This window comes from Fistularia commersonii, chromosome 16 (assembly GCF_037954325.1).
Source record: "Fistularia commersonii isolate RoL2024-O1a breed Wild chromosome 16, RoL_Fcom_v1.0, whole genome shotgun sequence".
NCBI lineage: Eukaryota > Metazoa > Chordata > Actinopteri > Syngnathiformes > Fistulariidae > Fistularia > Fistularia commersonii.
Genome location: NC_141299.1, coordinates 12,405,363 through 12,421,370, shown reverse-complemented (window position 1 = coordinate 12,421,370; position 16,008 = coordinate 12,405,363). Strand labels below are relative to the sequence as shown.

Sequence of the window (16,008 nt, the reverse complement as noted above, 5' to 3'; positions counted from 1 at the left end):
TGATATTCAGTTTGGGATATTTTTTAACGTAAATTACATAAAAATGAACAAGATCTTGATAGATCTTAACTTGGCAACAGCCGATCTTGATATTTCTGCACTTTTCCGAGAGGCCTCTTCAGGGCTGAATGATGAATGATCTGAATGGTGCGAATCCTCACAGATGACCAACAGCTAACAAACCCTACCTAAAAGTAAAAATAATATTTGAATCGTCAAGATTTCCCCAAAGTTGGGTTTAAATGTTTCACCATAAGCTTAAGTTTCATGAGAAAAAATGTCAGTAATTATGAAAATACCTAGATGTTTAAAAACAATGGAGAGAAAATGTCCAAGATTTTTATTGAATTATTTATACATTAAAATAGTAATATCTGTATTGTGTCACATTGAACTCAAACAGAAGTAAACTCCACCAGTTGTTGATCGCTTCTTTGGAACCAGGTGACAGAGAAAGAATCGAAGCGCCCCATTTCTCTTGGGGGCCCCAAGGCTTTCCCAGTCGAGACGCAGTACAAAAGCCCTGAAGCATGTTCTGGAACAACAGTAGGGCTTCCTTTCCTTTGGATGTGCTAGTTACACCTCTCACAGGACACATTCTTACAAGATGCCCCAAAGAGCTCGGCAGACTTCACTCGACATGAGTGAACGGCTTCGAGCTTCTCGTGGATTCCAGAGCACCTCGCACTATCTCTGAGGCAAAGTCCAGGGACCCTGTGGAGGCAACCAATTTGGGCTGCTAGTATCTGATGCCTCATTCTTTTGGTCACAATCCCAAGCTCATAACTCCATGTGAGGGTGGGAATGTAAACAGACTGTTAAGAGTAAAAGTGTTGCTTTCCGGCCCAGTTCTTTCTTTGCCACATCAGACCCAGCCACTGTAGCGTCCTCATGGGCTTCAGTTTAGCCTCATTTGTGAATAAGACCCTGAGATAAAATTCACTTGTGGCAGCAATTCCCTCCCTAACTCTATATCAAACATTTTCCATTAGAGAGCCATGGACACAGAGGTGGAGGTGCTGACCCCTATACCAACTGTTTCATACTCTGGTGCAAAACCTCCCCCAAGGGCTTGCCCGAGGTCATGGTGTTGCGAGGCCGACGAGACCGCGTCATTCCCAAAAACCTCGGGGAAATCCTGAAGTTGCTGACAAGCAAACCTACAATGGAGAAATGCCAGCGTTTCATCTTCAAATCACATAGAATCAATTCCTTTATTAAGTACAGCAAGTTGAGGCATTTGCACAGGAATTCAACATCTTCTCATCATGTAATACAGGGAGGCATAATGTGCATACAAGTACCAGGATTATACTCATATGCAAGTGTTTATAGTGTTCTTTTTTCAGTGAAAAGAGCTCTAATAAAGAGCCAGATACAGTGTACAGTCTACATTTTGCATTTGTCAGACTTTAGATTTCATTGCTTCCATATTTCCGCTGTCAAAGAGGGAGATACAACTTGTCCACTCTAGGTTCAGGAATGGATGCAGTTGTGTAAACAAGGCAGTCGCTCATTCTGGTGGAATGTTCGCAGGTAAATTCTCCTGCCTCAACCCTTTGACCTTTCAGGCCTGTCACGCCAGTTTTTTTTTTCTCCTTTTTTGTCCTTGTTACAGCTTTGCCACAGGAGTCTCCAACTGGTCCTAAAAATAATTATTATCCATTGATGGAAACAAGTGTCAAAGTGCACAGGAGTAGTAGTGGGCAGAGACGGATGCTGGCTCTTCCTCAGCAGGTAAGAGGGGCTTATATATCGGCTGACAGGGGATGACCTCTAGACACGGAGTGGGCATACATTATCCAAGCATGGGTAAGGGGTGGTGCATGAACGGGCAATGCAGTGCAGCGCTAAGCTCAGGTGTAGCGCGGCATTTCGCATTGTTCACAGCGGTTGAGTGCAGGGTGGTTGAGGAAGGTGCAGCTTTCACAGTTCCACTGAGCGCCTTCAAAGTCCTCATCCCTCTGGGGACCCGGTACTGGCTTGGAGCCCTGGTCGCTGTCTGACAGAGACAGAGACGACAATTGAAGTGTCATTAACTCGGGGCAGTAATTAGCTTTGGCTGTCTTTCAAAAGACACATGAGACATGCATTCAAGCATCAAACATTCAAGTCAAAATCTTCCAGACATGTGTGTCCACTGAATACAGGAGTGAGTTCTCATCTAGTTTCCATGCAAACACATTTCTTAAGGCCAACTCTCGCAAAACAGTTGAGCCTTTTGCACAAAAAAATCCAAGGCCTTTCAGAAAAGCAGAGCAAAGAAGTAAGGAGGACCACACAGGTCTTTTATTGAATCTCAGACCAGCGTCCAAGACATTATTATAATCATAGTTAAAATGTTTCATGGAGTTTTGAACAATTCCGACCTTTTTTCCCAGGCTTGGGTGGCACAACTGGACCAGGCTGAATATTGTCATAGAAGTTGTTCATTGCTTGTGGATCAAACTTCCCTGTAGAGAAGAGCCAAAATCAGAAAAAGAATAATGTGTTGTGATCACACACACACAGCCTCTGGCCAGTGGTGCAACTTTCAGAAATCATCCTTGATGACATTTAACATGAATGAAAAATGCATATAAGAAAAACTACAGGAAATATAACAATCATGCAGCAATCATTTTTAATGCAATTCAGTAGGAACAAACATAGTAAATCCAGTGACTGGTGAATTTTCAGATATTGTGAAAAAATTCTTATCCTTGGTTGTCAAGACTGTGTTTTTACTGACTGCCCCACTCTTAAATATATGAAGCCGGTGTTCACAAAATCAAAATGGCCCTTTTTAAGATAAACAATGGCAAAGGTAAATGTTGCTGATCATGTTTTGTACTGTTTGTGCACATTTACAGTAAATGTTGCATGCTGTTGGCCTGCCAAAGTATCATGATCGATTTCCAGTAAGCAGACCCGCCTTACCGTTAAATAGGCAGGGAGAACACTGCAATGTAATGGAATACTGCTGAATCAACCTATATACATGTAAACGTGACTCTGTCCGATTAAAAAAAAGAAGGAAAAAAAAAAGCAGAATAAGTACATCCGCAATGTCCGACGATGCAAACTGTGCCTTTCAACCATCTCGCTAAATCAACAAAACTCAGCATCACCAGTATGAAGATTAATGATCCGGCATTTTACTGAGTGGCAAAGCAAGGCTTTTGGAAGCTACAAGCAAAGTAGTTACTCGGCAGAGAAATTACATTATCACGCATCCTGATCTGTGTGTTTCTGGGGCTGACTGAATGTCAGCCTGCTTTAAAGCCTAGAAAGCTGCACTTTCAGATTTCAACGTTCTTTGTAAATGAATAAAGGGATAGCTAACCCTGTCAAAATAGATTGGGAGTGTTGTTATCAGTTAGAAAATGATCGAGATTCCTGCGCTCGCCCACCCCTGTGGTCAGAGATCCAGCCAGCCGAATCAAGGATTAGCCCAGGTCAGGGGTGGCCAACTCAGCCAGCATAAATATCCCAAAAGACACATCACGCCATTACAAAGAGCCGCGCAACAAATCAACGGCTGAAATGTCAAAGCAACAGTAACTTAAACGCTTATCTACTGCTATGGCGTGTTAAAGTCCTGTGCATACTCCATGAGAACTGAGAAATGTGTTTTCATCTGACAGTCTTCGTAGTTTTAAGTTTGTTTCATCTGAGCAGAACATTGTTTTCTCATGTGGCGGCTGAGAACTATCGTGCAATTGGTCAGAAATTTAAAGTGGGAGTGGTTAATGTGGAAATGCAGCGCAGTGGCATTCCTGCTTTTTTACTTGTACTGAATGTTTTACAGTGATGGACAGTTTAATATGAAAGAATGTGGTAAAGTAGTAAAAAAAAATCTATGTAACACTATGAAGGCATAGAAAGACATTCACGTCTCTCAAAAAAGATGGCGATACCTTTGTGACAAAATCACAAAGGTCAGACAAAGAAAAGTGGTGGCACGAAATCTATCACAGCAATGCACAGCTCACTGCAGTAGCTCAATCCTCACATCACTCACTGTGAAACAACCCCCAACATGACGGTTTCATTCTATTCTGTTGCCACTGTGAGGTCACTGCATTGTTGTGCCTTCTGTCAGACTCCCCCTATGCTTAGCATCCGCTATGCATGCTGCAGCAGGGTTGGGGCATAAGGATTTCGCCAAAGTTTTGCGCATGAGTTTTCACAAAGTATGAAAGGTCACAGCAAGAAAGAACTTTGCTCTTTAAAGCTTTAAAATGTCACAGTGAATTCAGGCCTGTCAAACAGAAGGGCCTCCTATTTTGAAGTGGAAAACCTCAATAGATGAGTAAATATATATAGCAGTAACAGGTGTGCCACAAGCCGTGCAGGGAGGAACCAAAGACCTACATTGCGCGTGAGCAGCTTGTTGGTCATACCGGGTCCTGGTCTTGCTAAGATTTACAGATCCTCTGTTTGCCGCATGGAAGACTTAGTTTATCACTTAATTTGGTCTCAACTCATTCGGTCACAGGCCTTGGCTCTTTAAAGATAAATCCTCTCTTATAAAGAGTCCCACTACAGAGGCAAATTCATCTGTAAGACGGTAAAGTTGTGTGTGTTGGTGTTTGTGTACCTCTAGACTGCAGTAAATCTGTCTCCTTCAGGGTGCAGTCGATATCAATCTGTAGCTGTCTGTTCAAACTCCGTAATCGGGTCATCTCTTCAGACTGCAGCAGGTGCAAAGACACAACCCAGTTACGTTGGATAAATATAGACAGCAGCAAATTCCTCATTGTTCCTCAAAGTTGCGCCCCATAATTCAGGTATTTGGAAAAATTAGTCTACTTTTACAGCTTCATTTAAGACTTACTCTAGGAAAAGGACTGGTGGAGTTGACTCTTCGAAAGCGTCTTTGAAGCACATCATATTCCATGTTGTTGACATCAGATTTCAGCTGCTCTAGTTTCTTTCGCTCAAGCAACAGCTCCTTCCGTAAATGCTCCATCCTGGCCCGCTGGTGGAGCAGGAGTGCTGGAAAGAAGCACACAGCATGAACTACTACAATAAAAAAAAAAAAAACAGTCTTCCGGGCAGTTTCCTTTGGAGCAGGAAACTGCTGGGGAAAAGGAAACATCTTTATTCTTCATGAAGGGCAGCATGGACAAGCTCTTTACATATACAGTCTTCATGTTGAAAGCTGAAGATGTTATACATGAGAGTACTGCTGAAATGGAAATTATACTTTGTCATTACTGGGCCAATGGGTAATGTTTTTAATCATTCCTTTGGGAATATTCTTCCTCCAAAATGATGAGAAAGTCTTTCATCATATTGGTTTGATTTGTCATTATAGCAAACATTACTAAATAGTGATAGGGTACAGATAAATATGACCCTCATTCAGGACTCTAATGTCAACAACAGACAGGATAGACAGACTGAATTGACCACTGAGACCACCTTGCATGAATTGGCCATGTTTGGACCAGGTCACAAATACTCCCAAAAAAAACTTCAGCAAGCAACATATTGAGAGCTCTAAAAAACTACTTTATGGTATGAGAGTATCGTTGATATATATGATATGATATGTATACATCACATTAATCAATTGTTTTCCAACTAGTGAGCAGTGGGATAGAGCAGACTGCTTTCAGACAGTAGATCTGCACTTTCACATGCTGGCAAGTTGTGAAGCAGCTTGGATCTATATGCTACAACTCTACCATGAAATAGGATTTTACCCATCAATAAAAGGGAACAATGGGAAAAAGAGAAAATCTATATTTTCTTCTATATGTTGTGGTACATTTCTGTTGAGTTATAATGTCAACACTGTTCGAGATTCCCAATTGACTGTATGAAAAGTCTTGCTGTTTCCAGACTTTTTCACTGTGGGAAAGTACTGAACTTTTCTTTTGTCATTTAAGAAACAATATCACTTCTGACTCACTGACTCACTTCTGACTCACTTCTGACACTTCTGACTGTGACTAAAATTCATATATTTCAATCACAATATATTATAGCACTGTGTAAAATTATTATGTGCAACATCATTTTTAGATTTGCAATTAAAAAAATGTATTCTCCCAAAATATATAATTTGACATTCAAATTTATACCAAAAACAAACAACTGATTGGCTAAATGACATTTACAGGTAAACTCTATTACCGATGGAAACCTTTTGATAGAGCCCACTGGGGCACGATAATGTTTGATGTTGTGGTGTCAGGTGACTTGGGTGGAAGAGAACATGCTGGAAATATTTTGTGACATAGCGACAGTGATGGCTGGACTTGATAGGTGATTTTACTAGCATTGTGGAATGTGGGAGATTAGCAGGTAAAGATAGAAATAATGTATGAAAAAAACAAGAAGAAAAACTAGGGCTTTAACTGACTCCGGTAGAAGATTTGGAAGGGTCAGTAATGACTCTTCGAGAGTGCTGATTACTGTAAAACCTTACTGAAGAAGAACGATATCAAGTAGGCGATGAATCAGAAAGGATTGAAGCAGTCTGTCTTTGTGTGACAAGTGTTGTAACTTACTCTCACAGTTAAAAAAAAAAAAAAAAAAAAAAAGCGTAAAGGTTAGAGGAAACTACTGACGGTGGCTGGTGCAATGTATATTTTAGTTCTTCCTCATTCATTTCTGGAAAAACCTCTGAAAATCAGCCGCACTGCATGCTACCATACACATTAAATTGATATATAAACTAGAAAATGCATCATGTGCTTATCTACTGTAAAACATATTGTATAATATGATAATAACAAATGATAACAAATCAGGACATACATCACTATCCAAAGAATATTTTACATAACAAACAGGCAGGTATGATAACTTAAGCCGAGTCGGGACATTCAAGCAACTCCAAATACAATACAAACACAAAGGGTTTTGTAAAGTACACACTCCCTACCTTGTGTGTAGGCATAGTCGTCAGAGCCTGAGCTTGAACGTCGGGGCATTTGAGGAAACTGGCTGGCAACATTCCCGGGTAAAGCAGAGATGGGCAAGATGGGCGGAGGAGCGGCATTATGCTCGCCCTGGTCAACTATGTTGAGAAGTGACTCTGCCTCAGCCACAGGAGGCGAGCTGGGTGGCCTTTGGGCCTGGCCACCGGGCGACACTTTGATTTTGAAGGTATAGGCCGACTGGCCCGGCTGAGGAGATGAGGCAGGTCGAGGCCTTGCAGAACCCTGGTGCTGCAGGTACATTCCGGGGTGGAAGGATGCTCCTCCAGGAGGTCCACTCATAGCAATGCCCCTTGAAGGGGAGCTTGGTGAGGGGCTTTTTGCCATGTAAAGTGCTCCTTGGGGGTGCGGTGTATGGACAGGTGAATTACTGCGAGGTCGAGGACCTTCGAGGATAATCTCTATCTGGTTTTTTAAAGAACTTTTTGTGTGGTAGGGCCTGTATACAGCTGGTTGCTGGGGCTGTTGCTGGTGATGGTAGGGAATGTTTGGAAGGGTTGGGGAGCTGATTGGAAGGAAGACATATTGCTGGTGCGGAGGTTGCTGCTGGGGTTGCGACTGGACCTGATGCTGTGGGGAGCTGTAAGGCGAACCATATGTGGGGGTATTGTAGGGGGACTGCGGATGCTGATACACAGCTGTCCCTGAGGAGGACCATGGTGCTGGCTGAGGGCTCTGAGAGGGTGAGGGTCGAATAATCAGTGTGGTGTTGCTGCTGTTACCATAGTGCCCGGGAGGTATCTGCAGAGCCTGCGGTACATTGGGTATACTTTGAGAAAGTGTAACTGTAATAGGGTTCATAGTATATCTCTGGACAGGTGAGTAAGTGGGAGACATGCCCTGCATTGTGGGTGGAGGTGTTGGAGTGCTGGCCGAGCGGCTCTGATCGTTCATGAAAAACGGATTGTAACCGGGGGAAGGAGCCATTGTGGCAGGGGCTGACATCGGCTCTGGATAGCTGGGCCGCTGGGGTTCGATGTGGCTGTCACTGGTGCTATGTACTAGGGAGCGTCCTACTCCTGTTGCTCCTCCATTTGGTTTGCTTGCCTCTGAGCCTGGGTAGCCCAAGCTAATGTGTAGCATGTGGTTTCGACTCAGTCGCCCCTCCTCTGGACTGTGATGAAACTCTCCGTACAGGTATCTATTACTCTCCTGAGCCAAGAGGTGGCAGCAGAGATCCAAATTATTGTTGTTCTGAAAAACAATGGAAAATGGTGACAAATAAACAGTTTGATCAGTGATAATGTATCTACTGGATTTTCTTCCCTGGTAGTGGTTAGTCTTGTATAACGTCTGCTGACAGAATTTTTGTAGAACACCAATTAAACCTAGGTACAAGCAAGCGGCTTTATAGCTAAAGCCACCTAAACATCACTTTCATTAGAGGTACTGAACAAGACAAGTGTCACTGTTGCCCTCTGGGGAGAGCAGTGATACAGAACTATGCTAAAACTTTAAATTAGAGTTTGACACTGAGCAAGTTCAAAACATTCCAACTTCTGGATATCAGCTGTACATAATTTCGCATAGCACAAAGAAATAGAGCAGGTCCAGGTAGCAACCAGAAGATAAAATAAAAAAAAAAGTTTACAAACATTGGTCTAACCAATATTAAATGTAGGAGTTTTGTAGCTTAGTTTGTGAGCTATAAATTTCACAGCTCTGAACACACCATGCGATGATTCCTCCAAGCTAGCCAACCTACTGTGGCACCATGCACTGTGGTGAAGTAGGACCAAACTTCTTAACATGTAAAAAATGTGATTTGAAGTGGATACCAATAATTGGTAAATTGGAATTTTCATCAGAAATATTAATATTAGTCATCATCTACAACAACACTCCAAGAACTCTAAACTCAGTTAGTTCAATAGCAAATTTGATTAAATGGATATCAGCAAAACCTTGAGGTGGACAAATGAGAAGATAAAGATGTTTCATTGTACTTGTGTGGTACATCACAGAAAAGCTACATTCAAGAAGCTTTCATGAGCCCATGAAAACTCTTCCAAGAGTAAGTAGTCAAGTTGATCCATTACTGTGTTTTGGACATATTGATTTTGTGCTCATTTAGCTGCATCACCATCCACTATCATGACTGAGGATCCAGGGAATAGAAAGAAAACACAGCAAGTGTTCAAGTGTTTACCTGTAGCAGACATCGTGACACTACGCCTTCTGGGATCTCCGGAAAACGCTGCTTGAGGTCCTGCAGGATGTGATAGTCAAGCTGAGAGCCTCCCTGCGCCATCCCGAGCCAACACAGAGGGTCAACGCGCCCAGAGCTGCAAATGCTGAAATAGCCGATTTCGCCTCATCCCCTAAGGACGACAAGGTGACAGACGCAACTGAAGACCAAAGTCGGACATCACCAAGATGCATGCAATACGCTTATACATCTGTTGACCTGTCAAATGTGTGGCGCATCCCCTATGTGTCAGCAATAATGCACCTACATCTTCCACATGCTTTGGAAAATATCCCCATACGTTTCAGTTGAGAGCACAACTTATTCTCCAAAAAGAGCCAGCCGCAAAAACACGATTCATGCCATAAAAATGGAAAGTTAGTAAATAAGAGCATCAACCTTGCTGGAATCAATGACCATGAACACGGGAATGCTGGCAAAGTGCTTGTCAGTCTGTTGTTGTTTGTTTAGCTATTCTGTAGCACCAAGCAACGACGACATGCCATCGCTAGCTAAACGGCTACCACCAGATAGCTTCAGCACATCAGCCACACAAACAAGACCGGTGTGCCATGTGCCTTTGCGATCTAGCATTTGCTACCTGTATTTTCAGTGATGTTACTTATAAACAATTCAGCCACACGTCCCCTTAGGCACGTCACCTGCTAACATAGGATTAACTTAATTCGTCTACTGGCTGCTAGCTAATGGCTAATGCTAAGCTTAGCTTGGTCTTGTTGTATGGTCAGCTGTCACAAGCAGGGGTGTTGATAGACTAGCTTGCTATATGCTAAAGTGAGCTAGCAATTGGCGGCTGTCAGCCTGATAAGACTTACCCTATGTTACGAGTCTGTCTTTTTCATGTGTCGGACCATAGCTGAGCTGTGATATCTCTGGAGTTATTTAGAGAGCTTCGCCGATTATTTCTTTTGCAAAATAATTTGTAGTATCACATTCCAGTAGGCCCCCGCCACTGAATTGCATACGAGTAGGCAGTCTATCGCGATAGTGTCAGATTCTCCCGGACCAGGAAGTTGTCCAAATTGTCGTGATTGACGCTGTCAAAATGCGCATGTCTGCAAGCCTTGCCTCTCCCGCACTAGTAAATTGAAACAACAACAACAACTTTGGTTAAACCTTTGAAAAAAAAATACGTGGGCTGGGCATTGTCCTGCTTCGATGCTTTCAACGGAGTTCATTGGAATTGCGTGGATATTTGTTCAGCGGTTGTTTTCTGAAGGACGGATGCGCATGTCACCGTACCACGATGACATGTTGCATTACAATATACACTGTGTTATATGTTAACCAAACTCATAAGCAAAATGTTCACATAATAGTTAGTTAGAAAAACGCTGTAAAATGTATTCTGAATATTTGTGTAGAAATTGTGTCTGCGGCTGCTCACACACAGGCATTTAGATAATTTAACTTGTGTATGCCATTCATAATTTTAAGTGTTGTTTATTTTTAGCATCCCAATTAAATTCAAATTGTTTATTTTCTCAAATTTAATTTTGCTGTTTTAATTTTTTTGTCAGACTTGTAAATGATGAGTATCTACAAATTGTAACAAGTTGTCTATGTCCATATCGTAACATGTCTACTTGACTTAGCCCTGCACAGACTTAAATCCTAAAGACGACAGTCACCATCATGATTTTTTTTTTTGCATTTGTTTATTGATGTGTTCACAGTTTACACCCCTACATATTTATTACTTTCCAGAAACATCACTGTACATGCAAATTGGGGATAGTTATTAACAGTATTATACACACTATAAATGAGCCCTTTCTTGTTATCTATGGTGATCAACAGGCTGACAGATGAGGTTAGACAAGAATCACAACTGATTATGGCATTTGCAGATGACATTGCTACCTGTAGTGTGAGCAGATGAAGGAAAATCTAGAGAGGGGAAGGTATGCCCTGGAAATATATGTCATGGTGAAGGTGAATACATCAGTAGAAGGATCCTGAAGCTGAAGAGGCCTGGAAGAAGACCCAAGAAGAGATGTATGGAGTTTAGTGAGAGGATATGAAGTTAGCTCGTGTGAGAGGAGAGGAAGAATATCTAAACTAACGATTTAAACTGATTATGTGACTATGAACATGTGATGAATTAGATTAGATTAATCTTTACTGTCATTAGATATGTGCGAGTACAGGGCAATTGAATCCCATTTAGCATCGAACCAGAAGTGCAAAGAAGCACCAGGTGCAGATGTAAAAGATTAATTAACCGCATGTACATGGTATGTGATATCAGTAATTTACAAGTGAATTACTGATAGGACACCATGAACATATTATACAGATGGATATGCACATTTAATGTGGTAGACTATAGACAGGAACTATGGCTATTATTTATAAGTAGAATGCACAGATGGTAAGTTATGAGAAACTATGTTGTACAAATTATGCAAAGCTATGTTATACAAAAATACAGTTGAAATAGATATTTCATAGTACATAAATAAACACTACATAAATAAATATGGACAGTAGCTGTCTCAGGTTACACTAAAGCTAGTGCAGTATTGAGTGGTGGCATGCGTGCCCTGGACTATCTAGTCGTCTAGTGGACTAACATCAAACATTGTTAACAATGTGAGATTCCACATGATCTAGAGAATCCAAAACATTTTTAAAGAACTGAATAATATAGACAATATCGCTATGCTCTAGATACTTAAACTAGACAAAAGAGTCTGTGGTTAAGTGTGTATGTGACAGAGTCATCTGTTGAGTGATGGTCTCTCTAGTTGGCCAAAAAAGCCATTTCTTTACTCACCTTATACTCACAAACCTGTTCAAACTCTAGCCCAGAAAATCCAGCCTGTCTCCTATGTTCCCTAATGGACCAAATCAAATTTTTCAATATATTTTGAAAAACTCTTCATGGTTGATTAAGATTCAAGAAGCCATTTGGATGAGAGGTGAAATGTCTTCCAGAAATTAAACAAATCCAGTTGCTGTGTCAAGATTATGCAATGTGCTATAAAGTATATTCGGTGGACCAAAGGTTTGGACAGAATGAGCACTCTCTCTGCTGATCATTATGGCAGGTTCTCTCAGCTGTTTTTGTGTGTTGTCTGTTCACAATAACCAGATTGATCGCTCATCAGGTATTAATTCCGTTTTACTTGACTTAATCGAGGGCATTTCTTGTGTAATATGTTGGAATTTTTCATTTAATGGGAGATGGATATGTAATACTTACAGATTATTTTCAACAAGCTTCTCTTGGCTTTTCAATCTGATGGAATGTATTGGGAAGCCTGTTGATGAGAAACATTTACAAGTATCAATTTATAATTGCCTTCATTTTGCTTTTGGTAAGAGTATGCACGATACAGTCTGCAAGGTCCCAGATATTGGTCTGATTGTTGGCACTAGGTGGCAGTGTAAATGCACTTTCAGAGACTAACCAAGACAGGGATCCTGTAGTGTGCCATCATAGAAAAATTAGGCCAGACATGCAGCATTATATCTTGCTCATGCCAGCCATATAAGCTGATATGGCTTGCATGTTTTTTTGAACAAGTACTGCACAACCGTGTACCATTCAAGTATTTGGCCACTTGTCATCTCTAATGAAGTAGTACTGACAAAAAAGAAATAATAATATGTGACTATTTTCAGCAAATATTTCAATCGACTTTACATATTTGAATTTTTATGAAAGACAATTGAAATTACTGTGATGTTTTAAAAGGCTCCAACTCTATTTTCTTCTCTCAGAAGCAACAAATTGTCTTGAAACAAGCATGAGTCGGCCTGTTCTCTGTTTAGGCCACAGCTGTTGTATGCTAGGGTTGTTTTTCCTTGTCATGACAGCTGAGTTTGGGCTGAGCGACATCGCTACGCAGGATGACATATTGCAGAATCCCTTCATTCATTTTAAAAGAAATGGTATGGAAAGCATGGAAACCTTAGGCCTTGCAAATTTCTTCATTCGTCAGATTGTCAGACTGATCACCATTGTTGTCCACTCAGAGAGATTATTGTCAAGGAGTCAATTCTCTATTTGATATTTTTGCAAAGCTTGAAGAGCAGACACGATTCTTTAAATTCTAAAGCTAAACAAACCATTAAAAAAAATAAGTGCATCATTTAGAAATTGGCAACACGTCATGATACAGCCCTGGCATAGACATGTACCAATACAGAATAGTAGCTACACTGTAGCTATCTAATATGAATTGACAAACACATTGGGGGTGAACATTGAGTATTATATGAAATAAATGATGCAATACGTACCAGTGCCTGTGGGGTAATTAGAAAAAGGGCTGAACAGTTCACACCAACTGTTTAAGTATTTTTTTCTCGGTCAAATAGAAAACATGCAATAAAGTCAGATCATTGTCAGTTTTTATTATTATAATTATTTTATAGATACATTTTGCAGGTGTTACTTCATCATACAAGATATATACACTCCTGACATTTTGCATTAACAGGTATTCTGGTATGGTTTAGTTTAAGAACAAGTTGAGATTCACTAAATGTGTCATAAAATTTAAGCTTCTAACCTAAGACAAAGTTATAACTTTGTGAAATTACTACAAGTTCTGGATGCATAGGATTTATAATTCATCGTTTATTTTTTGACTATATGTACACAGTCAATAGCGTAGTCATATAATGAAACTTCAATTATTCAAAGGTGCTTATTATAACAGCTGAATGTGTATTTCTTCAGAACTTCAGAAGAATGTTAAAAAATTTCTACTTTGTCCTATTCCAAACCATTCCATAAAGCTAAACACTGTAAAATGCATGGTAAATCCCCAGAGTATATAGCGTAGACTCTCAAACTCGTGAAAATCTGGACTTTGAAAAAAAAAAAAAAAAAATGACAATACTCCTTGAATTAACTTTGTCCCAGACATGGTATGTGTTAGGTTTAATTACGAAAAGACAAACCTTTTCTCAAAGGACAAACATCTTGTCTTGTACATAATGTCTGATCCATTTAACTGTCTATCTCATATACAGCACTTACAAATGACAAAATGCTCACATATATATTTTTTAAAATTTGTTTTATTTCATATTCCTCTGAAATACCCATTTATAGATTAAGTTGATAAATTCCAGCGGTTTCTCTATCCACTAGTATTTAGTTTAACCTGCTGAGTCAGTCCACTGGGGCTTCAGTAGGAGGTCAGATCGTACCAATCATAAAATTGAAGGGGTTTCAGGGCTGTGCTGTGGCAGCTGAGACCAAGGCTCAGTTTGACTCAGGTTAGCTGTCCTTACTCCGCTGATTAGTTTCCACAGCTGTGGTGCTATTTAAAGCTGCCCCTGTGTTGTCCCCAAGACCATGCAGGACAGAAGAGGAGGAAGTCGCTCTGCCTCACGGGCTTTCAGAACAGACCAGAACTCTTTAGTCTGATCAGGAGAAAAACTTAAACCTCTCCAAATTATGTTTTATATATCTTTATGATAGTCAGTGTTGTTTAAATCATTTTTTTTAATATAATAGTATCAAATATGACCATGTATCTTTAGTTAATCTCCTTGTCTGCACACAAGATACTTATTTTGTAGGATATTAATTTCCAAAAATGTTATATACGGTTTTTCACTCAGAAGGTACATATTACTCTTTTTCGGAACCACAGACCTTCCAAGAATTCCCTTGTGTGGTTTCTTTTTCTGCCACTGTTGTATCCTATTGTGAGTCTCAGATTTCACAGGAGGAGTGTGAGTTGGAGCTATGGCCTATTTGTCAGGGGATCCCTAAGGAGGAACAACTCCACCTGAATGTTGTGAATGATTGTGAGATTATGAGAATTTTAACCCGACATTATTTGATCTTTATTCTCAACTTGTAAATATTAGGAATGAATTAGAGCGGCAAACAATGTATTTATGAATATCTCATATTATCTGGACTTTTAAGAGAATAAAACATCAGGTGGCTAAGTGAGGCTTCTTTGTTCCACAAAATACAATATTTATTTAAATATACATTAACAGGAGCTTCACTAACCCGATTGTCTGCCAGAAGCCAATGTTTGATCAGTGAGTCAGCAGCTGCGCCCGAAGAAATTTAAGCAGACAAAACATGTCTGGCGCAGGCCTTATTGACATCAATCTATATGGGTCTAACTAGGATGATGTTGATAAACATGTACACTTTCTGACGTCGTCAACGGCAGAGTTTCCAACAGGCAAACCCGTCAACACGTCACCGAATAACGACAATGGGCAGATAAATCTGAGGTCAAGCCAGAGTCCCTCTGACCTGATTAGCAAGGAATCTTGACCAAAGCAGGTCAACATGGAGATAATGTGTTTCGAGCTGCTGCCCAGGAGACATGGTATTCTTTGGATTTTCAGTTTTATTGATCCAACTCTTGGATGAATAATGCTTTTTTTTTTTCAAACCAGACAACGATGCATTATAATGTCAAAACAGTTTATTTGGACACTGACTGCAGAAAAAAAATAATGATTTTGATGATTGTCCCCCATTTCAAAAAAAGAAAACATGCTCAAAAGCTTCTATTAATGATACATTTACCCCCAACCTTGAAAAATATGGAAATCTGCTCAATTAACAAGACCTTTACAGCAGATATGAAATGAGATGTCGATCTTAGATGTGTTTACTTCAGGCAAACATTGTAGGTCTCTTTCCTTGATTATGCATATTCAGACGTTCAATAACCTCACTCAATATAAAACCTGCCCATCGACTGGAATTCAGTCTCCTGTGCCTGCAAGGGCTTCAGCAGCTGCGCCGCGGCACCGGCTCTGCGCGTGCACGCGTCCGGGGGGCAACAGCTGAACTCGCGGGCACGCGCGTGGAACGCAGTATCCGGTAGAAAGTAATGGTACTTTTATGGAAACGGGTACGTCAGT

At 40.5% G+C, this 16,008-nt stretch overlaps 1 protein-coding gene across 1 annotated transcript; it reads right to left on the bottom strand.

Moving 5' to 3' along the window:
- Window positions 1-325: 325 nt before the first annotated feature.
- tab3 (TGF-beta activated kinase 1 (MAP3K7) binding protein 3) lies at window positions 326-10,183 on the bottom strand. Its single transcript, XM_086162103.1, has 7 exons — window positions 9,960-10,183; window positions 9,085-9,256; window positions 6,881-8,129; window positions 4,820-4,980; window positions 4,583-4,676; window positions 2,370-2,453; window positions 326-2,002 (listed from the first exon to the last, which is right to left on the bottom strand). Exons 2-7 carry the CDS (start codon window positions 9,184-9,186, stop codon window positions 1,857-1,859), a joined length of 1,836 nt encoding a protein of 611 aa, XP_086018229.1. The 5' UTR covers window positions 9,187-9,256; window positions 9,960-10,183; the 3' UTR covers window positions 326-1,856.
- Window positions 10,184-16,008: the final 5,825 nt, after the last annotated feature.